Raw genomic sequence first — 23,955 nt, forward strand, 5'->3', positions numbered from 1 at the left:
CAAATAAAGAGTTCAAATAAAAGAGACATCTCAACATCAACTGTTCAGAGGAGACCAGGTGAATCCGGTTGTTATGGCCACCAATAAGAAGATGAGCCTTGCTTGGGTCTAGAAACATGAGAGATCTGTGGAAATCTGTCCTTTGATCTGATTAGTCCAAATTTGAGATTTTGGGTACCAACTGCTGTGTCTTTGCGAGACGCAGAGTGGGTGAACGAATCATCTCTACATGATCTCTGTGTAGTTCCCATCGTGAAGCATGGAGGAAAAGGTGTGATGGTGTGGGGTGCTATGCCGGTGACACTGTATTTCCAATTCAAGGCACAGTTGACCAGCATGGCTACCACCGCATTCTGCAGCGATAACCCAGCCCATCTGGTGTGTCCTTATTGGGGCAATCATTTGTTTTTCAACACGACAATGACCGGAAACATCTCCAGCCTGTGTAAGGGCTATTTCAACAAGGAGAGTGATGGTGTTGCATCATATGACCTGGCCTCCACAATCCCCTGAACTCCACCCAATTGAGATGATTTGGTATGCATTCGACCGCAGAGAGAAGGAAAAGTATCCACCAAGTGAAGGAAAAGCAACCACCAGCATATGTTGGAAGTTCATCCAGACTGTTGGAAATGCACTCCAGGAGACAACCTCATGAAGAAGGTTGAGAGAATGCCAAGAGTGTGCAAAGCTGTCATCAAGGCACAGGTTGGCAACTTGGAAGGACATAAAATATTAATGTATTTTGATTTGTTTGTTGTTCCCATTTTTGATTACTACATGAGGTCTTCACAATAATTCTACTGGTCCTGGTTACACAGACTAACTGTACTAAGACCATTAAGAAGACTGACTGTACCAAGTAGGACATTAAAAAGACCGGTTACACTAGGACCTCTAAGAAGACTGGTTACCCAAAGACCACTAAAAAGACTGGTTACACAAGGACCACTTAAAAGAGTACTACTAATAAGGACAATTAACCCAACTTGTGTGAAAGAGCATGTGTTGTGTACTTATAAAGCAGAATAACATAAATATATATGTACAGTCCTGGGTTTTATTTATTTCAGCACTTGTTCTCTACTCTCCTTTACTCGTCTCAACAGGTCACACATTTGTCTGCAGTGATTACACACTGTGGTATGTAACATACCAGATATGGGATATGGGCAATATTAAATTAGTTATCAAATTATATTTGGGTTCTTGTAATCTGATAGGAAAAACCTTCTTCTCTTGTAAAGTACAATTTGGCAGAAGGTTATTGTAACATCACCAATCATGTCCACTCCGGATCCTTCCCATCCCACTCTCCCCCTCTGGGGTGTACTAACCACCATGTACTAACCTCCGTGTACTAACCACCAGTGTACTAACCACCGGTGTACTAACCACTGTGTACTAAACAGCGGTGTACTAACCACCATGTACTAACCTCTGTGTACTAACCACCAGTGTACTAACCACCGGTGTACTAACCACCAGTGTATTAACCACCAGTGTACTAACCACAGGTGTACTAACCACTGTGTACTAACTACTGTGTACTAACCACTGTGTACTAACTACTGTGTACTAACCACTGTGTACTAACCACGGGTGTACTAACCCCCGGTGTACTAACCCCCGGTTTGCACCACTGGCAGCATACCCCACACCGGCGCCCCTGTTCCCCGTTACCAATCACCAAGGACACTATTTAAGTTACTCACATGTTTGTGCTCACTATGGATTAGTGTTTGGTCTTTGTTGTTACGTACTGTGTGGTTTAGCCTTCCTGTTATTTATCTGTTTTTTGTCAATTGCTTTTCGTGTTTTCCTCTCTTCTGTTCTGCTCACTTCCCCATTGCATGTTACAGTTATGGAGGGCAGCTTGGTGTTCTCTTCATTTTGTGAGCAATAGGCTGTCTTCTCCTGGGAGCCATGTCTGCCTATGGGGTCCTTTTTCAACAGCAATGCCATGCTCACTCAGTCTGTACATTGTGATAATATGGTGGGTGTATTTAGCCTCAAGACTAGCTGGATGAGGGAACTTGTCCATGGCAATTTCGGGCTTTGTTTTGTGCTAGGTCTGAGGGTGGCTTGTTTTTATAACAGTTATAAGTTATAACATTTATTGGGTTTTTTTATAATTATTTGTCATGCCTATTGGAACACTTCGGGCCCTGTTTGCATTGGTTTTTTGGTTTTGTTCTAGGATTTTCCAAATTCTATATTTGCATGTACAACTTCCATGTTATGTAGCTCTGTTTTTTGTGGAACACACACTTCCCTTAATACTGTATGAAGTCCAATTCATTAAAAAGGCAGATTTTAATATTTTGAGCAAGGTTTCAACTGGTGTGTCAACTTGGATTTGTCGTTGGATAGTATAAAAAGCCCTTGCCTTCTCGTTCAGTTCATGGACAGCCAAGTAGAATTCAGATGTGCTTATTTTTAAGCCTAGATAGGAAATGGATGTTGTGTGTTCAGTGCCTTTTGTTCATGTTGTTAAGATATATTTAAAATGTTGATTTCTTTCTTCCTTTTTTCATTGTAATCATAGTGGAGGAATTATTTAAGTTTACTATCAGGCAACACGTCAAACATGATGGAGCGCAGCACAACCATCTTCCCCCTTCCCTATCACTCCCCATCAATCTCTTTGTCTTCACATCTGTCACTCCTATCCAGCTCCCTCCACTTCCCTTCTCTCTGTGCTGTACCTGTGGCTGGAACAAGTAACTGCTAGTGAATCTAGCTGAAAGCATGTATAGTAGCGAATAGGTGACTGGTATGACAGTGAATAGGTGATAGTTATAGTAGTGAATAGGTGACTGGTATGGTAGTGAATATGTGATTGGTATGGTAGTGAATAGGTGATTGGTATAATAGTGAATAGTTAATAGTTATAGTAGTGAATAGGTGATTGGTATGGTAGCGAATATGTGATTGGTATGGTAGTGAATATGTGATTGGTATGGTAGTGAATATGTGATTGGTATGGTAGTGAATAGGTGATTGGTATGGTAGTGAATAGGTGATTGGTATGGTAGTGAATAGGTGATTGGTATGGTAGTGAATAGGTGATTGGTATGGTAGTGAATAGGTGATTGGTATGGTAGCGAATATGTGATTGGTATGGTAGTGAATAGGTGATTGGTATGATAGTGAATAGTTAATAGTTATAGTAGTGAATAGGTGATTGGTATGGTAGTGAATAGGTGATTGGTATGGTAGTGAATAGGTAATAGTTATAGTAGTGAATAGGTGATTGGTATGGTAGTGAATAGGTGATTGGTATATTAGGGAATAGGTTATTGGTATATAAGTGAATAAGTGTTTGAGTGGTGGTATTAATGAGGTGTTTCTATTGGTCCATTCATGCGTACCTCTACTGGTATAGATGTCCTCAGTGCCTGCAGTCTGTCCAATCAGATGATACTGGTTGAGTCGTGATCCCTCCTCTGCCACCACCACTGATTTCTCTGCCCCCTTGGTCCATGTATACACCACCTCAGACACGGGATAGGCATCTGAAGATATAGGAAACAGGATGTTAGGTTGACACGTCTAAAGACACACAGGAAACAGGAAGTTAGGTTGACATATCTAAATACACACAGGAAACTGGATGTTAGGTTGACATATCTTAATACACACAGGAAACAGGATGTTAGGTTGACATATCTAAATACACACAGGAAACAGGATGTTAGGTTGACACGTCTAAAGACACACAGGAAACAGGATGTTAGGTTGACATATCTAAATACACACAGGAAACTGGTTGTTATGTTCACACGTCTAAAGATATAGGAAATAGGATGGCAGATTTTGTATGTGTAAATACACTGAACAAAATTATAAACGCAACACTTATGTTTTTGCCCCCATTTATGATGAGCTGAACTCAAAGATCTAAGACTTTCTCTATGTACACAAAAGGCTTAGTGCTCACTAACACAGATTTAGACAGATTTGTGAACAATATTTGAGAGAAATGGGCCTTTTGTGTACATAGGGAAAGTCTTAGATCTTTGAGTTCAGCTAATGATAAAAAAACAAAAGTTTTTCAGTGTACTTGGCATTTAAATGTGGTTCTGATGACCCCCAAGGGGCCACACATTCAAACAGTTGTACAGCTGTAAGGTGGTTTGGATGAAAGCATCTGCAAAGTGTCCCATTAATATTTCATAACAAATGACTAACAAGCCTTCACGCGCTAACAAATCAAAATGGTTTGACACCAATCTGGTTTCTAGCAGAGGTTTACTGTACATTAATGCAATCGAAAATAAATCGTCTGTGCTGCACAACCAAAAATCTGCGCGTTGATCAGCATTGGCACACCAAGGGCATATTAAAATGAATGACCAGAAAGCCCTTGATTCATTTTTCTCCACACATCTGTGGCAGAACATTAGTAGGCTACACCTGGAGGTTTCATTGATCATTTTGATGTCTCAGAATTCAGTCATTTGGGTGGATACAGCCTGTATGTCTAAAGATAGCTGTGACACTGCCTTCATTACATTATTGAGGGTATATTTTATGACGTTTGAGGAGTTACAGTGTGTTAGCAACAGGCACTCCTCTTAGCATGCTGTGACCAGGCCATGAAAGAGTGAGTACGTATGATTTGGCTTTGGACCAGAGAAGTAACATGATATCCCTAGTTGATATGGGCTGCTGATGAGACCGTACTGTAAGTTAAAAATGCAGGTTTGCACGGTTTCTGTTTCTGGCATTGTGAAAGTACCTCTGCGTTGGTCCAATCACACATGACGCTTGCTTGTTAAATGCATACTTGTGCATGAGTACAGGGTTTGAAGCAATCAGTTGCCCTGGTCGCAGGACCAAAACTCTGGCAACCACTGGTGTGTTCTACTGGCAATAGGCTACAGATATCACTTGTCTTTTAATTGGATCTACATTATTGGGAATTAAAGCTGATCTACTCTCACATATACACATACGATAGATACAGTCTTGCTATAAGAACACTTCATAATAGTTACTGTCAGACTCCTTCTCACCATTCATTAAAGCCCTGATTCTGTCACTATTTACCTGCCCTCCACATAAGCTGCAGAAAGGTCAGGTGTCCACGAGTGGGGCTTTTTTTTACTCAGTCTAACTTGTACTAAATTGTTTTTTTCACATGCGAATGGACACATCATGCTGCATCTTTTAATTGAGTGGATTTAAGGATTTCATTTTCAATAATGTTTTTTACAAATGATCCATTTCATTATGATGTACCGTAGACAATAGCATAGGCATTCAGTAAAAATATATAAATATAGTTGTGATATCCAAGTCTGAATCTTGGAGAGAAAGTTAAGCAAAGATTCATAATTTTAGTGGAGATCTGATTGATTTTGGTGGTACAAAGACCTACTCTAATATTTATCATCTGTTCTGAGGAAGAAGGTTACTGTAGCCAACCCCTAAAACAATTGCTATGCCCGGGTATGGCCAAAGTGTGTTAACAAGTGTGGGTTTTTTTGCGCAGTCTTCGTTCTCACCATCTCTGGTCTCTTGGATGTTGTACACTGTCAAAGATCCTCTCTGCTCTGGCACCCAAATGGTGAAACCCCATTCTGTCTGTTAGTCGCTCCAGATAAGAGCACCTGCTGAATGACTTATAACATTAAATAGGAAATGTGAGCTTGTTTAGGAGGCTAGCGTGTTCAGCGGGAAAATCATTACCTGTCAAACGTTACTTGGTATTGTGTATTTAAGTGGTTTGCTCTCTACAGTAAATGTATAGTATATTATGATTGTATTACTATTTATTTAGATTTTTGTTTATGTTATGTTTTGATTGATGTTTGCGTGGATGTTTAGAGTAGCTGGAGCTTGGGCAGCGACTAATGGGAAGTCTCCACAGTACCAAGTACCCTGTCTGTCTATCTGAACAAAGGAATAATCACAAGCTGTATGCTGTCTGTCAACAGAAGCACATCAAACCTACTTACAGTTAATGCACAATGTGCTGAATGTGTTGGGGCCCTGACCATCTTTGAGAAAGTCATTATTTTCTTAATGCATCACCCAACCCTACAGCAATAAACAAAAAGCTGAAAAGCCAGGCAAAAGCACTGTATCAGAAATAAGGGAATTAAAGTTGTACCAGGTCGAAGTGGAGATGATTATCTAGGGGCCAGATGCCAGTTGAGCTGAAATTTTGAGATAATGAATATTTCTCCATTTGAATAGCAGGGACTCGTACTGAAACCCAGATTGTCTGCCGGGCACTGTTTACCATACATATTTCAGCTTTTTGAGTTAACAAACTAACACTAACATGGGAATATTGGGTCACAGAGTAAACGTTTTTCCTGAGAGCCAACAGCTAAACAATGAACCGGGAAACAGTTAGGTCTCTGCCACAAAGATGGTTTTAAACACTTGAAATGCTACTCATCTGGAATGACAGATCTGCACAAAGCTTGATATGTACAAAGACATTAAGGTACTATTTTTTAGACTAGTGCCTAAAACAACATGGCCTAAAACAGCATTCACATTGACCTCATTTTGGCACAATAGTTGACTCAGTGTTATGACTTTTGGCAAACATACTCAGGGAATTCAGTCTCACTAGCCCACATGCTATCTCAGACATGACTCATTTATTGTCAGAGAGATTCAGTATTTATACAATTACTCTGACTGGAGCAGTGGGGCTGTGCATTATTCATAGAGAGTATGTTTACTTTGGATTTTGTAAAATCCTACCTTAACTACAACAACTCAATGTTCTGGGCTGAGAAAATAAGATAATCTGTAGTTCAGTGATGGACAATATATAATGCTAAAGCGTTCACATCACTGTCTCAAACACATTTTTTATACAATCCTAAATGCATGAAATATTGTATGAATATCCAACTGTCGGTTTTGTTACTGCAGGAGGGTAACAGAGGGGTCATGGAGTTACTGTAGGGGGGTAACAGAGGGGTCATGGAGTTACTGCAGGAGGGTAACAGAGGAGTCATGGAGTTACTGCAGGAGGGTAACAGAGGGGTCATGGAGTTACTGCAGGACGGTAACAGAGGGGTCGTGGAGTTACTGCAGGAGGGTAACAGAGGGGTCGTGGAGTTACTGCAGGAGGGTAACAGAGGGGTCGTGGCGTTACTGCAGGAGGGTAACAGAGGGGTCATGGAGTTACTACAGGAGGGTAACAGAGGGGTCATGTAGTTACTGCAGGAGGGTAACAGAGGGGTCATGGAGTTACTGCAGGAGGGTAACAGAGGGGTCATGGAGTTACTGCAGGAGGGTAACAGAGGGGTCATGGAGTTACTGCAGGAAGGTAACAGAGGGGTCATGGAGTTACTATAAGGGGCTTTTTAACACAAATAGGTTGAAAACCTCAGCTATTCATCTAGTTGAGTGATTTGTTTCATAAAAGGCTTTGAAACAGCCAATGTCAGTTTTGCTCAGTGTCCGTTAAGAGAGACACAGCTGGATTCTGGGTGAACAACAGTCACTAATCAATGTCTCAGGGCCCTGGTCAAATGTAGTACACTACTGTATATAGGGGGCAGAATGCAAATTGGGATTCAGAGATGGCTCAGTACTTCTCTTATTAGTGGAAGATCACACAGGGTTAGAACGCCACCAATCTGTTTCATGTGTTGCTCCTTTAAGGTATACACACACTTGAACACATACACTCGAACACACTCTCTCATACACACATACACACACACGCTCAAACATATTGCCTCCTACACACACAAACTCTCAAACGCACTCTACATTATCTCTTTCTCTCTCACACACAAAACACACCGACAAACAAAAAATCAAAACATTTTCTCTCAAAGGCCACTTTTAAAAACAAACATACTCTGTAGCCTCACTCAAACTGAAAGGCTCTCCATCAGTCTTTCCATCACTCAAACACACTCTCATTCTCTCACTGTCACTCTCTACATGACAACATCCATTCTCCCAGTGTTGCAATGAAAATGCCTTCCAGAGTTTTTGACAGTTGTCAGCCAGTAGTGGCAAAAGTGGTGCTTATGCGCCAAAGCGGATTGCTTATAGTATTTTACAACAGCCTCTGTGCACTTGAACTCACTAAACCATTATTCATTAGAGGCGATAGGAGTTCTGTAGCCATTCAGATGGACAAGGTATAATGATACAGACATACAGTACCAGTCTAAAGTTTGGACACACCTACTCATTCTAGTTTTTTTTATCCACATTGTAGAGTAATTGTGAAGGCATCATGGAATCATGTAGCCAGGTTAGCCCAAGTGCCAAGCTAGTTAGTTGTTATTTTGGTAGCTCCTAGACTAAATATGTGAAGCTCTGTCTGCCCTTTGACACAACCCTAGATACATAGCCAAACAAAACATGCTTGTATGCTAGGTTATCATTATTACACAGGCAGGAAAATAGACAATAAAATGTGTAAACCAAACATTGCAACTAGACAGTTGATATATACACTCACCTAAAGGATTATTAGGAATACCTGTTCAATTTCTCATTAATGCAATTATCTAATCAACCAATCACATGGCAGTTGCTTCAATGCATTTAGGGGTGTGGTCCTGTTCAAGACAATCTCCTGAACTCCAAACTGAATGTCAGAATGGGAAAGAAAGGTGATTTAAGCAATTTGGAGCGTGGCATGGTTGTTGGTGCCAGACGGGCCAGTCTGAGTATTTCACAATCTACTCAGTTACTGGGATTTTCACGCACAACCATTTCTAGGGTTTACAAAGAATGGTGTGAAAAGGGAAAAACATCCAGTATGCGGCAGTCCTGTGGGCGAAAATGCCTTGTTGATGCTAGAGGTCAGAGGAGAATGGGCCGACTGATTCAAGCTGATAGAAGAGCAACTTTGACTGAAATAACCACTCGTTACAACCGAGGTATGCAGCAAAGCATTTGTGAAGCCACAACACGCACAACCTTGAGGCGGATGGGCTACAACAGCAGAAGACCCCACCGGGTACCTACAAATAGGAAAAAGAGGCTACAATTGGCACGAGCTCACCAAAATTGGACAGTTGAAGACTGGAAGAATGTTGCCTGGTCTGATGAGTCTCGATTTCTGTTGAGACATTCAGATGGTAGAGTCAGAATTTGGCATAAACAGAATGAGAACATGGATCCATCATGCCTTGTTACCACTGTGCAGGCTGGTGGTGGTGGTGTAATGGTGTGGGGGATGTTTTCTTGGCACACTTTAGGCCCCTTAGTGCCAATTGGGCATCGTTTAAATGCCACGGCCTACCTGAGCATTGTTTTCTGACCATGTCCATCCCTTTATGACCACCATGTACCCATCCTCTGATGGCTACTTCCAGCAGGATAATGCACCATGTCACAAAGCTTGAATCATTTCAAATTGGTTTTTTGAACATGACAATGAGTTCACTGTACTGAAATGGCCCCCACAGTCACCAGATCTCAACCCAATAGAGCATCTTTGGGATGTGGTGGAACGGGAGCTTCGTGCCCTGGATGTGCATCCCACAACTGCTCCATCAACTGCAAGATGCTATCCTATCAATATGGGCCAACATTTCTAAAGAATGCTTTCAGCACCTTGTTGAATCAATGCCACGTAGAATTAAGGCAGTTCTGAAGGCGAAAGGGGGTCAAACACAATATTAGTATGGTGTTCCTAATAATCCTTTAAGTGAGTGTAGTTTTCTGCTAAGGCAATCTAGAGTTGTAAATACAATATTTATTTTACTGCCCTTGTAGAAGCTGGGAGGAGTATACCAATTTCTCTTTTGAATAGGTAGTCTATATCTATTTATGAACCAGTATGTACACTTTAATCCCTGATATACAGCATTCTACAGAGGCTCTGAACGAGGCTTCATTAGCGTTATTTTAGCAGCAGGATACTATCCTGGCAGCACTCAGATTTTCTTTATCACAATAAAAGCCATCATTGAAATTTTACGGCAATATAGTTAACAATATGGTCTGTAAAATAGAACAGTCACGGACAATACCGGAACGGACATTAAACATAAAATGTACAGACTAGACTGCTAACTATATTGCCTTGTATATTTCAATGATGGCCTTTATTTTGAAAAGGAAATTCTGAGTTAGCGCTGCTAGCATAATATCCTGCTGCTAGAAGAACGGTAATGAAGCCTCGTATGGCCATGACTAAACTAGGGCGTAGGGTGCTAGTTGGAATGCAGCCAGGCTTAAGGGTGTAGGTCTTGTCTTTCCTAGAGGACCCAGGATGGGGAGCAGATTCATCTCTACAGGGTTGTAATTACGGAGCAACTAATTGGTGCTAAGCCTCCTGCTTCCTTTGATTTCATAGCAGTGTGCTTGTGTGTGTTTTGTTTGTGTTTGTGAGAGCATAAGCTTTTTGTTTGTTTCTGTGTGTGTTTGCTTTTTTATTATGTGCTAGTTTTTATGTGTCCTATAATAAACCCGCTATCTTAATCCATGGAGAACAGAAGAAGGCTGTTGACATCATGGGAGTCAGAAGTTTGTTTTCACAAATGCCACAGAATAACATATTTTTTTTAAACCAATTTTGTTGAGTCTCTCAATCTCTCTCCCTTATGTCTTTCTGCCTTCACTACCCATCTCTCAATATTTCTAACTTGTTATCTCTCCCCTCTCAGTCTCTGTCTCTCTTTCTCGCTCTCTCTGCATCACTCTTTTTTCTCTCTCTGTTTCCCTCTCTCATTCTCCATCTCTCTCCCACCTCTCTCTCCATCTGGATAGCATTTCCTTTGTGCTCCTTTTAAACATAACCTTCATGAGGTCTCTAGCTGTTGCTGCTGCTTTATGTGTGTAAGTGTGCATGGATGTGTGTGTGTGGGGGGGGGGGGGGGGGGGTGGAGGGGGGCGGATGTGTGGGAGGATGTGTGTGTGCTCTTTGCACTGCTGCATCTCTCTCTCTCTCTCTCTCTCTACTGGTTTGTTCAAGTTCACACCCGCGTAGACTTACGTACCCAACCAACCTGTCTTTCAAAAAAAATAACTATCCTCTTTATACATGGATTAGAGAATCCATTCATTCTTGGGTATTGTTAACTTGGACGGAATTGCCACCTGACATTTTGCACAAAAAGGGCATGCACATTTTTAGCCAAGAGGGTCATTATTTTTGCACAAAATAATAATTGAGTGGCTAATGCTGGGGGGCGTCATTCCAGATAGTATCCCTCGGTCATAAAAGGTCCCCACATGCATCACAATGGGATTCAAGTACTTTTAACATCTGTTAATAGGTCCATTGGTATAACCTGCCAAATATTGACCGGAACGTTGCATATGCCGCTATGCTGGCCGCTTGGTTCTGTTTCTCCTAGTAGAGCTTGCACAGGGCTAGGAGGACGGACAGGGTGAGTACACAACACTTTAGGCCCAAAAAGGCATACAACTGCCTAATCAGTCCTACAGGTTTACATTAAAAATAAAATGTCTGGAGACATTGAGTGATGCATTTCCATTGATTTACTATATGATGATTTGCTGTCATTCATCAATTTGATGGATTTAAAGTACTTCCAAAAATCAATAATGGGAAGTGTTAAAGAGGATCTCACAGATTTCCATTGGCTAACATGAATATGATAGTTACCCATTATAATAATGAAGTTCACTACATCCATGATATCTGCTTGATGGTGATTCATGTAACAACCTTAGTACTTAAAAAAGGAATGTTATAAATGTTTTGATACAGCGAAACATGCATGTTGAAAATGTACCTGAAATGGGATATTGAAAAACAGTTTCAATCGCTGTAATTATCTGAAAATGTGCAGGTCCAACATGTCAAACTCCCCAAAAGGCTAAGTTGAAAGAAAAAGGATTTGTTCTAAGTCTCCATGTTACCAACAAATACATTTTGGGGGGATAGGCCCTCACAAAACATGTTTTGTATAGACACATCATGGATTAACATGCTGCTACATTTTGTAAGAAATACCTGTCATTGTTGAATGACGGTATGGGCAGAGATGCCTCTATATTATGTTATTGCAATATATTGTTTCTAATTTAAAAGGGATTAGGGATAGTTTTATAAAAAAATATATTTGTTCTGCAAGAACATTCCATTTTTATTCAGTAGGTCACATCATAGAAATAATGGGTTTTTTTTCAAAACCATTCAAGATTTGATAGTCATTTTTTGTTGTTTGCAATACTGTGTTATTCCACAATGTAGAACAATGTGGGGAAACATTCTGGATGAATAACACAAAATATGCAAATGCTGTTTATGGGAATTTGACAGATATGTCAGCAGCTTCATTGAATCAAATTCACATTTCAGCAAGAAACAAACCCCTTTCAACTTCGCTGAAAATGGCACATAGATGTGAAATTGCACAAACATTCCTTCAGACATTTAACTTTAAACCCCCCCTGTAATTATTCAAATTCCATTGCATTGCATTTCTATACATTTCTATACTAGACAAGAGAAATCAACCTAAAATGTACAGATCTCTTAAAGGCCAATGCTTAAGAGATCTTAAGAGATGAAGACATCTTCATTGCATCAAGCTTATTATTCACATTCAGACTCTCCCTCTACAACAGACCTCACTTCAATGTTCCAAATTGCATCTGTTCATGAGGAAAGTTGCATCATTATTGTGTCTTATTTAGTTTTTTCCACTAAAAAGGGATTTTAAAAGATAAAATTACTTGATTATAATCCTTCTTTCTCCTAGAAATGATACCTCTTAAACCAAACAGCACTTAGCAAACTTGAAATTGTCAGATTTTGTTTCATTTAGCATAAAGTTGTAGACATGCTACTTCTAATATAAGATTGATTTCATAGCGCCATTCCTTTCATATGGTTTGCAGGTTTAGCAAACATAGCTAGCTCTCATGGCATTTTCAGACTTTAGAAATATTGATACTCGGTGCACAAAAACCTTTAACGAATTGTAAAATGTCGCAACTGTGATTTTCTTATTTACTGATCATTACATTTCAGCCCCTGTTAAACAACAGCCATTATGGTCCTAAATATGCCGCCTCAATGCTGTATGACTTTATGTGGGTTCCGTGAACAGAAGCTAGCTGGGAACCAGAAGCCTTTTCATGTAAAACCCTGAATTATGGAGGAAATCAGCAGTAATTATTAAGAATGGGGTTAATGATACATATGGTCGCCTGAGCTCATTTAGCACACTGCAAATACCGTTAGGATTTCTCTGGCAAAGTGGCCTTTAGTCATTTCACTGAAAGAGATCTACATGACCAACAAGGAAATTTAAGCTGAAGCCTCCGTCCTGCTTATTAGCTGCCTAATCACACACACACACACAAACATGAACACACACACGCGCAGACACACACACAAACACACACACATACACACGCACACAACTGTACAGCATAACATCAGATAGAAATTGAGAAATAAATGCCTGGGGAGATTCTATGATTATTTCATCTGATTTCATCTGTCCAGAATAGTGAAATGTCTGCAGGGTGCAAAGCATTGTGGTCTTGGTGATGAGAGTGTGTGTGTGTGTGCATGCGTGTGGGAGTGTGCGTGTGTGCGCGTGTGTGCAGACGTGTTTGAAATGCTTATGCAAGGTTACTGCTGAAAAAAATCCCTGGTTTTCCTGTGGGACCTTATGGTGAAATTCAACGTTGTGTCAGAGATGAAGAATGGTTCAACTTAGCTAACTGGATTCAGCGAGAATCTAGCCATTAATGTGACCAGCTCTGGTGGTAGGGCACATGTAGAACCGAAGTATAAAAACCTGAACCAATAGCGTTAGAGGGTTGAACATGGCCAAATTGAAATTAGATTGAATAATAATAAGAATAAAGGCAGTGTTACTGTGTTGCAGCTAGGTGTTGAGGTTTTATGTAGTTTTGTGCTATGTCTCATGGCTAGGTGTCGAGGCAGAATGTAGTTTGATGCTGTTGCTAGGTGTTCGAGGAATGCTTTAGTTTAATATTGTCTTGTAGCAAGGTGTCAAGGCATGCCGTCCTTTAACGCTGTGTTGTTGCTAGGTGATGAGGCAGAATATAGTTTAATGCTGTTGCTAGGTGTTCGAGGAATGCTGTAGTTTGGTATTGACTTGTTGCTAGGTGGAGGCAGAATGTAGTTTGATGGTGTCTTGTAGCTAGGTGTCGAGGCAAGCCGTGGTTTAATGCTGTCTCGTTGTTAGGTGTCGTGTTAGAATGTAGTTTGATGCTGTCTTGTTGTTAGGTGTCGTGTTAGAATGTAGTTTGATGCTGTCTTGTTGTTAGGTGTCGTGTTAGAATGTAGTTTGATGCTATCTTGTAGGTAGGTGCTGAGACATGCCATAGTTTAGGGCTATGTGGGCACTAAGTGTGGGATTTTATATGGACAGGTGCTTGTATGCCATGCCAACTCACATTTTTCTTTTCAAAATAAAAGCCATCATTGAAATATATAAGACAATAAGTTAACAATCTAGTCTGTCATTTTATGTTTAATGTCCATTCCATTGTTGTTCTTGTCTGTTATTTTTTAAAGATTAACTACAGTGGATATAAAAAGTCTACACACCCCTGTTAAAATGCCAGGTTCTTGTGATGTAAAGGAATGAGACAAAGATATATAATGTCAGGACTTTTTCCACCTTTAATGTGACCTTAAACATGAACAATTCAATTGAAAAACAAACTGAAATCTTTGAGGGGGAAAAATAAATAAAAAACAATAACAATAACCTGGTTGCATAAGTGTGCACACCCTTAAACTAATACTTTTTTGAAGCACATTCTGATGTTATTACAGCACTCAGTCTTTTTGGGTAGGAGTCTATTAGCATGGCACATCTTGATGTGGCAATATTTGCCCACTCTTTGCAAAAGTGCTCCAAATCTGTCAGATTGCGAGGACATCTCCTGTGCACAGCCCTCTTCAGATCAACCCACAGATGTTCAATTGGATTCAGGTCTGGGCTCTGGCTGGGCCATTCCAAAATATTAATCTTCTGGTGGATTTTTATGTATGCTTTGGGTCGTTGTCATGCTGAAAGGTGAACTTCTTCTTCAGCTTTCTAACGGATGCCTGAAGGTTTTGTGCCAAAATTGCCTGGTATTTGGAACTGTTCATAATTCCCTCCACCCTGACTAAGGCCCCAGTTTCAGATGAAGAAAAACAGCCCGAAGCATGATGCTGCCACCACCATGCTTCATCGTGGGTACGGTGTTCTTTGGGTGATGTGCAGTGTTGTTTTTGCGCCAAACATACCTTTTGGAATTATGGCCAAAACGTTCAACCTTGGTTTCATCAGACCATAACACATTTTCCCATGTGCTTTTGGGAGACCTGATGTTTGGATCTTGGATGTTTTTCTTTGTAAGAAAAGGCTTCTGTCTACCCCATAGCCCATTCATATGAAGAATACAGGAGATTGTTGTCACATGTAGCATACAGCCAGTACTTGCCAGAAATTCCTGCAGTTCCTTTAATGTTGCTGTAGGCCTCTTGGAAACCTCCCTGACCAGTTTTCGTCTCGTCTTTTCAACACTTTTGGAGGGACTTCCAGTTCTTGGTAATGTTTCTGTTGTGCCATATTTTCTCCACTTGATGATGACTGTCTTCACTGTGTTCCATGGTATATCTAATGCTTTGGAAATTATTTTGTACCCTTCTCCTGACTGATATCTTTCAACAATGAGATCCCTCTGATGCATTGGAAGCTCTCTGCGGACCATGGCTTTTGCTCTGAGATGCAACTAAGAAAATTTCAGGAAATTCCTCCTAGAACAGCTGAACTTTTTTTTGTGATTAATAAGAGTCACTTTAAATGATGGCAGGTGTATAATGACTTCTATTTAACATGAATTTGAATGTGATTGGTTAATTCTGAACACAGCCACATCCCCAGTTATAAGAGGGTGTGCACACTTATGCAACCAGGTTATTGTTATTTATTAAATACATTTCTTCCCTCTTTCCCCTCTATTTCAGTTTGTTTTTCAATTGAATTGTTCACATTATAGGTCACATTAAAAGTAGAAAAAGGTCTGACATGATTTATCTTTGTCTCATTCTTTATACATCATAAAAACCCAGCATTTTAACAGGGGTGTGTAGACTTTCTATATCCACTGTATTTGGCTTTATAAATTTCAATGATGGCTTTTATTGTGATAAAGAAACACCAATCAAGTTCTCAAGGTATATCAAAGGACACAGGACGCATATGAGTTCAAATACAAGCAAAGGGTCTGAATACTTATGTACAGTGGGAATAACAATTCAACACCCCCTTTTGCAATAGCAATTTTAAGGGATGGTGTTCCCTCAGCCAAATATGGTATTTTAATGTTGGAATTAAAAATAATTCACTTGGTTATCATGGGTAACTGCGTGTAAACAAAGACGTACAATTTTTAATATTTTCATTTCATGCTGTAAGGCAACAAAACAAGAATGATATAAAAGTTGGTGGTGACTTTCTATACCCACTGATATTTCAGTTTGGGATTTTTAATAAATCGGTACTAATTTCAAAAACTACATTTTTGTTTTTGACATTATGAAAATATTGTGTGTACATTTTCACAAAATATGTACATAATAGAAATTAGGTTTGTAACACAACAACATTTTGAGAATGTGAATATGGGTCTGAATACTAAAGGTGCTGTACATGCTACAGTATGTGGTGTGGCTAGGTGTTAGTGCTGGAGATGAAGTAACCAACACTTGGGGAGAGGTCTTCTTTCCAGGTTGTTTGACCTTTCTCCTCCTCTACATCTTTTCTTAATAAAACATCCTCCAGGGTCCTAAACATCTACAGAGTTTCCATTCCCTTTGTCTTACCCCATTACAATGTGCAAAATGTACAAGTAGAATCACTATCATACCTCAACAGATGTAGGTAGCCATGCAATTCCAAATTTGAAAGCGAGTGGTTTTGATGACATTTGGTTTTGTTATGGCACATATCTGTACATAAACAACCACATTTTCAGAGACCTGTTTTGGCTTGACAGTGGCACTTTTACAACCGCTGGCCTAAAATTCTGGAATTATTTTAGAGCTGTTTTGTGACTAGGTGTAGAGCGATAATGCAGTTAAGTGCTGTGTCGTGGCCAGGTGTGGAGCGGTAATGTATTTAAGTTCAGTATTGCGGCTAGGATGTTTTACAATGCTGCACCCCGAATTTCCCCAGGTTCACTTAATGCTTTGGACCACAGCCAAGGGCACTGGTAAATAGGGCGCCATGCAAAACCCAGCCTGGAGATGTTCTTGTTTAGCTCCCACCCTGCATGAAGATTAAAGGGAGGCGATGAGCACAGCTGTTCCCTGAACGTAGTTAAACTTTTATCATCAAGACCTATTGTCTGTTGTTCACCGCTTAGGTTTTATCGTTAAAATGTGTTATGTATTTGTTAATGCAATGTAATGTTGTTATGTAATTCTATGCAATGTTGTTAATGTTGTAATGTAATTCTATGCAATGTTGTTAATGCTGTAATGTAATTCTATGCAATGTTGTTTAATGTTGTTGTGTAATTCTATGCAATGTTGTTTAATGTTGTTGTGTAATTCTATGCAATGCGGCTTAATGTTGTTATGTAATTCTATGCAATGTTTTTTAATGTTGTTGTGTAATTCAATGCAATGTTGTTTAATGTTGTTGTGTAATTCTATGCAATGCGGTTTAATGTTGTTGTGTAATTCTATGCAATGTTTTTTAATGTTGTTATGTAATTCTATGCAATGTTGTTTAATATTGTAATGTAATTCTATGCAATGTTGTTTAATGTTGTTACGTAATTCTATGCAATGCGGTTTAATGTTATGTAATTCTATGCAATGTGGTTTAATGTTGTTATGTAATTCTATGCAATGTTGTTTAATGTTGTGACGTAATTCTATGCAATGTTGTTTAATGTTATTATGTAATTCTATGCAATGCGGTTTAATGTTATGTAATTCTATGCAATGTGGTTTAATGTTGTTATGTAATTCTATGCAATGCGGTTTAATGTTATGTAATTCTATGCAATGTGGTTTAATGTTGTTATGTAATTCTATGCAATGCGGTTTAATGTTATGTAATTCTATACAATGTTGTTTAATGTTGTTATGTAATTCTATGCAATGTTGTTTAATGTTGTTATGTAATTCTATGCAATGTTGTTTAATGTTGTTATGTAATTCTATGCAAGGTTTTTTAATGTTGTTACCTCATCGGCGCAAACACACAGGAGATGAATGTCTTGGAAAGAGTTCATACAAACGATTCATTGATGTGACCACTGTGTGCATTACCTCACTGAATGCTCTTCATTCCTCATTCTGCATGTTTGGCCTTGGTTGCCATTGCTACCAGCAGTGTGTCCATTATAGTAACCAACAGACCAGGAGGGTGTTTACAGGAGGGTATGTTTACAGGAGGGTGTTTACAGGAGGGTATGTTTACAGGAGGGTGTTTACAGGAGGGTGTTTACCAGTACTACAATGTTAACTGGAGTTCAGGGTCCCCTCTAGCTCACTGGGGTAAGAGCATGCTGTCTCCAACAAACAATACAGGCCCAACTTTAAGCTTTGTCCACCTGTGGCCTGTTGCCATAGTGACAGAACTTGGTCTAGAGGGAAGGTACAAGGCAATGATGTGTCTGTACAGAACTTAAGATGGCTGTGGCCATATTAAAGTGATTTGGGTTGGCTACATGCTGTGTTGCATAGAGAAAAGCTTATTGTGGGACAGTGTCAGGAGAAAAAGGCCAAAGTGGCGGCTATTTACATCTCATGAAAAAGGAAAGTTCTGTATCAGTTGGAAGATGTCTCTGGACATTTTAAAGTGGTTAAAGAGTGAACAGCGGCCCACATACACTGGTGCAGTGAGCCCTGAGATGAATGGTGCAGTGAGCCCTGAGATGAGTGGTGCAGTGAGCCCTGAGATGAATGGTACAGTGAACCCTGAGTTGAGTGATGCAGGGAGTACTGAGATACATGGTGCAGTGAGCCCTGAGATGAATGGTGCAGTGAACCCTGAGTTGAGTGATGCAGGGAGTACTGAGATACATGGTGCAGTGAGTCCTGAGATATGTGGTACAGTGAACCCTGAGTTGAGTGATGCAGGGAGTACTGAGATACATGGTGCAGTGAGTCCTGAGATATGTGGTGCAGTGAGTCCTCAGATATTTGGTGCAGTGAGCCCTGAGATGAGTGGTGCAGTGAACCCTGAGATGAGTGGTGCAGTGAGCCCTGAGATACATGGTGCAGTGCGCCCTGAGTTGAGTGGTGCAGGGAGTCCTCAGATACGTGGTGTAGTGAGCCCTGAGATATGTGGTACAGTGAGCACTGAGATACTTGGTGCAGCGAGTCCTGAGGTACGTGGTGCAGTGAGTCCTGAGATACGTGGTACAGTGAGCACTGAGATGAGTGATGCAGTGAGTCCTCAGATGTGTGGTGCAGTGAGTCCTGAGATATATGGTGTGAGCACTGAGATGAGTGATGCAATGAGTCCTGAGATATATGGTGCAGTGAGTCTTCAGATGCGTGGTGCAGTGAGTCCTAAGATATGTGGTGCAGTGGGCACTGAGATGAGTGATGATTGGTGCGGTGAGTGGAGTGGAGTGTTACAAGATCTAATTTGACCAGAGAACTAGAATGAGCCAGTGAGATATGGAGGAGAGTGGGGAGTCGGAGAGAGAAAGGAAGGGAGTAGAGATGGAGAGGGAGAGGGTAGAGAGAAAGGGCAGAGGGAAATGGTGTGGCAGGGGGAAATGAGGGGGCAGGGGGCAGGGGGAAATGGTGGGGCAGGGGACAGCGGGAAATGGTGGGGCAGGGGGAAATCAGGGGGCAGGGGGCAGGGGGAAATGAGGGGGCAGGGGGAAATGGTGGGGCAGGGGGCAGGGGGAAATGAGGGGGCAGGGGGCAGGGGGAAATGAGGGGGCAGGGGGAAATGGTGGGGCAGGGGGCAGAGGGAAAATCAATGAGGGTCGAGAGTTTTCCTATGTTATGCCATGACAACTCTTTCGCACATTCCAACGGCTTCCCTTTTGAGCAGCAAGGGGAACTTCCTTTCTCCCTGTAATTAGGGCAGCAGAGTCCCTGCCCATTTACAGAAAACGCCTTTTACTTTACTACGTAAAATAACAACCCCAGTATTGTCTTTTGTGAACAAATCCTTTACCATTATTTGATGTTGAGTTTCCAGATATTCATTTTTTATTCATGACAATATATAATGTATATCCTGAGGCTTTTCCTACAGGGAGTAGGTAAAACTATTTTAGCTTCTATTTCAGGGGTTCCCAAACCTTTTTGGCCAATTTCAATATCTAAAAATTCTCTAAAAAGAAAAATTATATAATTGTTATTTTTTTTTTGAGGCTATGAGAGTCAATTGTAAAACATTCTCCCTCAACCCCATTTTCATATCAGGTGACCCCACATGGGGTCGCGACTCCTAGTTTGGGAACCTCTGTTCAAGGTACATGAAACACCAAAATAATTCTACCTGGAACCCAAAGGTTCATCCAGGAACCAAAAAGGGTTTCCCCTGGAATTATAAAAAAGGTTCTACTACAGGGACAGCCAAATTACCTTAATAGAGCCCTTTTCTTTAAAGTGTATTGGTTGAGGAACAGCTGCTCAAATCAGAAATCAGGAAAAACATACATAAAACTTTCCTGTGTAACTAGGCTTGTTGGGAGTATAGGGTTTTGTGACTACACAAATGACTTGGGAGAATCATTGATCAAATAGTGCACAGTCTTATTAGAAGTAAAAATTCAGCCTGCCACCATAGTTTTCTGGACATAGTAATCTGTTGACAGTAGACTCACAATTGATACAAATGGAATTAATGGAAAGAATAATTCTAGTATAACAGGACGTTTTGTAAAACCGTCACCTGTATACAGTGTGGCTGGGTGTGCCTAAGACTCGTAATAAACAAGCCTTCTATTTCCCTGCCCCTGGGTTACAGTGAGCTTCCAAGTGCCCTGAAACTGAAGGAGGTAGTTCCCTAGAATGAATGAATTTAGGGCTAGGTTCAGCACTGTGATAAAAATGAAAATAATTCTATGTGTGCCTGTTTGTGTGGGGGGAGGTGTAGAGGAGTAGGCACCAAAACCACTTGATAGGAGAGTCTCATGCAAACAGAATACAAAATATTGCTAGGATAGAAGAGATTATAGTTTAGTAACATCTGAGATTAGTAACATCTGAAAAATACAAAATTGAAATCGGGAGGGACAAGAAAGGAGAGACATGGTTGGGTGAGGAAATGAGAAAAGGGGGACTGCGTTGAGTTGGTGAGGGAGAGCATCAGCCAAAGGAAAGAGGTAGAGACAGGCAGAAGGGCTGAGGAGAAAGGAGGCGATAGAAGGAGAAAGAAGAACAAGAGAGAAGCTAAGACGGAGAAAGAGAGCGGGAGAGTGAGAAAGCGAGGGGCAGAGAAGAGAGAGAGGACAGAGCAACAAAGGGGAAAATATGGGGTTCCCTTGGGGAATTTACTGACGATGAAAGATGTGGATGCAGAGATCTTGGTGAATAGGGAACAGAGGACTCTGAGTACTCAGTAACACGGCGGAACCTTTCTCTAGTCAGATTCCAGCAATGCACAGATTTTTGTAAAGCTTAATCAAATCAGCCATGCAAAAAACACGCTGGCTTGTACTTAGATTCAGACACCCATTGGCATCACATATTGTACCCGCTGTTTGCAAGACAAGGGACACAAGCTCATCTGATACTGTCGTAGTTTTCCTGCTAGGCACCCTCGAACGGTGACTGCATTTTAATTGCTGCAGCTGGCTTAGATCTCCTCAAGTACGCGTTGGCAAGATAGGCTCTGTGTAAGCCTACTGAGTTCTGCGAGACAAAGAGATTTGATGTCAGAAGACGGATATGAACCAGCGGTCACCACAGACCACAGGAGATGATCAGAATGCTTTCACATCACCGGGGAGACGAAGTGCTTATCAATAGCCAAGTTCATTAGGCCAAAAGGATTACGAAGGGTTAATGGATTCAGAGGTTCCTCCTAGGAAACAACACCACAACTCAGTGTATTAGACTACCTCACTACACCACAACTTACTGTATTAGACTACCTCACAACACCACAACTTACTGTATTAGACTACCTCACAACACCACAACTTAGTGTATTAGACTACCTCACTACACCACAACTCAGTGTATTAGACTACCTCACTACACCACAACTTACTGTATTAGACTACCTCACAACACCACAACTTACTGTATTAGACTACCTCACAACACCACAACTTACTGTATTAGACTACCTCACTACACCACAACTTACTGTATTAGACTACCTCACAACACCACAACTTACTGTATTAGACTACCTCACAACACCACAACTTACTGTATTAGACTTCCTCACAACACCACATCTTACTGTATTAGACTACCTCACAACACCACAACTTACTGTATTAGACTACCTCACACCAACACTAGTTACTGTACTAGACTACCTCACACCAACACTAGTTACTGTATTAAACTACCTCACACCAACACTAGTTACTGTATTAGACTACCTCACACCAACACTAGTTACTGTATTAGACTACCTCACACCAACACTAGTTACTGTATTAGACTACCTCACACCAACACTAGTTACTGTATTAGACTACCTCACACCAACACTAGTTACTGTATTAGACTACCTCACAACACCACAACTTACTGTATTAGACTTCCTCACAACACCACATCTTACTGTATTAGACTACCTCACAACACCACAACTTACTGTATTAGACTACCTCACAACACCACAACTTACTGTATTAGACTACCTCACACCAACACTAGTTACTGTATTAAACTACCTCACACCAACACTAGTTACTGTATTAGACTACCTCACACCAACACTAGTTACTGTATTAGACTACCTCACAACACCACAACTTACTGTATTAGACTACCTCACACCAACACTAGTTACTGTATTAAACTACCTCACACCAACACTAGTTACTGTATTAGACTACCTCACACCAACACTAGTTACTGTATTAGACTACCTCACACCAACACTAGTTACTGTATTAGACTACCTCACACCAACACTAGTTACTGTATTAGACTACCTCACACCACCACTAGTTATTATATTACAGAGGTGTTCTGTCAGTTAGTTTGCAACACTTAAAAAACCCTGAAGGAGAAATGTAATTCCGCAATGCCAATGGTGTGCTCTGTAGAATACAGTGTCACACCAAATGTTGTCCTCACCTGGAGCTGCATACTACTTCTATCTTTTACATTTAACCAATCTGTTAATCACACAGTAATGACCTTTGCAGCTTGAACTGTGAATTTATTGTGACCTGTATCCAATGTTAAACTCAGGGGGCAGATTACTGGCTGCAGTTCATTATTTAATCAGCCACACCTCTTTTAGCTTGCCTGACACTGCTTATATAGCCCAGCACTAGTCGATTCTCAAAGCCTGGATGAAGAACTGGCTGGCAGGGGCCACACTAACATGTCGCAGTTTAACCGGATCAGTGTTGGGGCCACTAAAGTACAGTAGTAATAAACTACCTCTTACTTGACACGCTAAGAATTCAAACTTTAAAAATAGTGTACTTAACTAGATTACTACATCCAATTTAATCTGAAACGCTAAGTACACCAGGAAAGTGTTTATAAAACAGTAAATCAACCTTGGTGCTGGCCAGTGGAAGGCCAATTAGTCCCTTCCACAAACACACAGGTCCCTGGGACATGAACACAGTGATCTCTATGATCTCTTGTGAACCAGTGATACTCTTGTCAGCCGTCCATCCCAACTGTCACTGTTAGTTAGATTCCGTGCGGAGCCTTGAACTCTGAGGCATGGGTCATCAGGTATAGCATCACGCACATTCTAAAACAACAAGAAAAGGGGACAAAGAGGCATTTCCAACATCCCTGAGGTGTGTGACTGGAGGAATGGGACACAGATTTAGTGCACTCCGTTTGACCAGAGAGCTTATAAG

The 23,955-nt window shown here is 40.7% G+C and overlaps 2 protein-coding genes across 5 annotated transcripts in view; one reads left to right on the top strand and one right to left on the bottom strand.

Moving 5' to 3' along the window:
• The window catches only part of gabra5 (gamma-aminobutyric acid type A receptor subunit alpha5), a 50,223-nt gene that overhangs the window by 8,974 nt on the left and 17,294 nt on the right, over window positions 1-23,955 (bottom strand). For all 4 annotated transcript variants that reach the window (XM_010871296.3, XM_010871294.3, XM_010871297.3 and 1 more), the window contains exon 7: window positions 3,375-3,518. In XM_010871296.3, the coding sequence (XP_010869598.1) occupies window positions 3,375-3,518 (144 nt within the window). The remainder of the gene's footprint in view (window positions 1-3,374; window positions 3,519-23,955) is intronic.
• Window positions 1-23,955, top strand: part of gabrb3 (gamma-aminobutyric acid type A receptor subunit beta3) — a 90,718-nt gene that overhangs the window by 2,112 nt on the left and 64,651 nt on the right. The window lies entirely within an intron of this gene.

This window comes from Esox lucius, chromosome 8, assembly GCF_011004845.1.
Source record: "Esox lucius isolate fEsoLuc1 chromosome 8, fEsoLuc1.pri, whole genome shotgun sequence".
Lineage (NCBI taxonomy): Eukaryota > Metazoa > Chordata > Actinopteri > Esociformes > Esocidae > Esox > Esox lucius.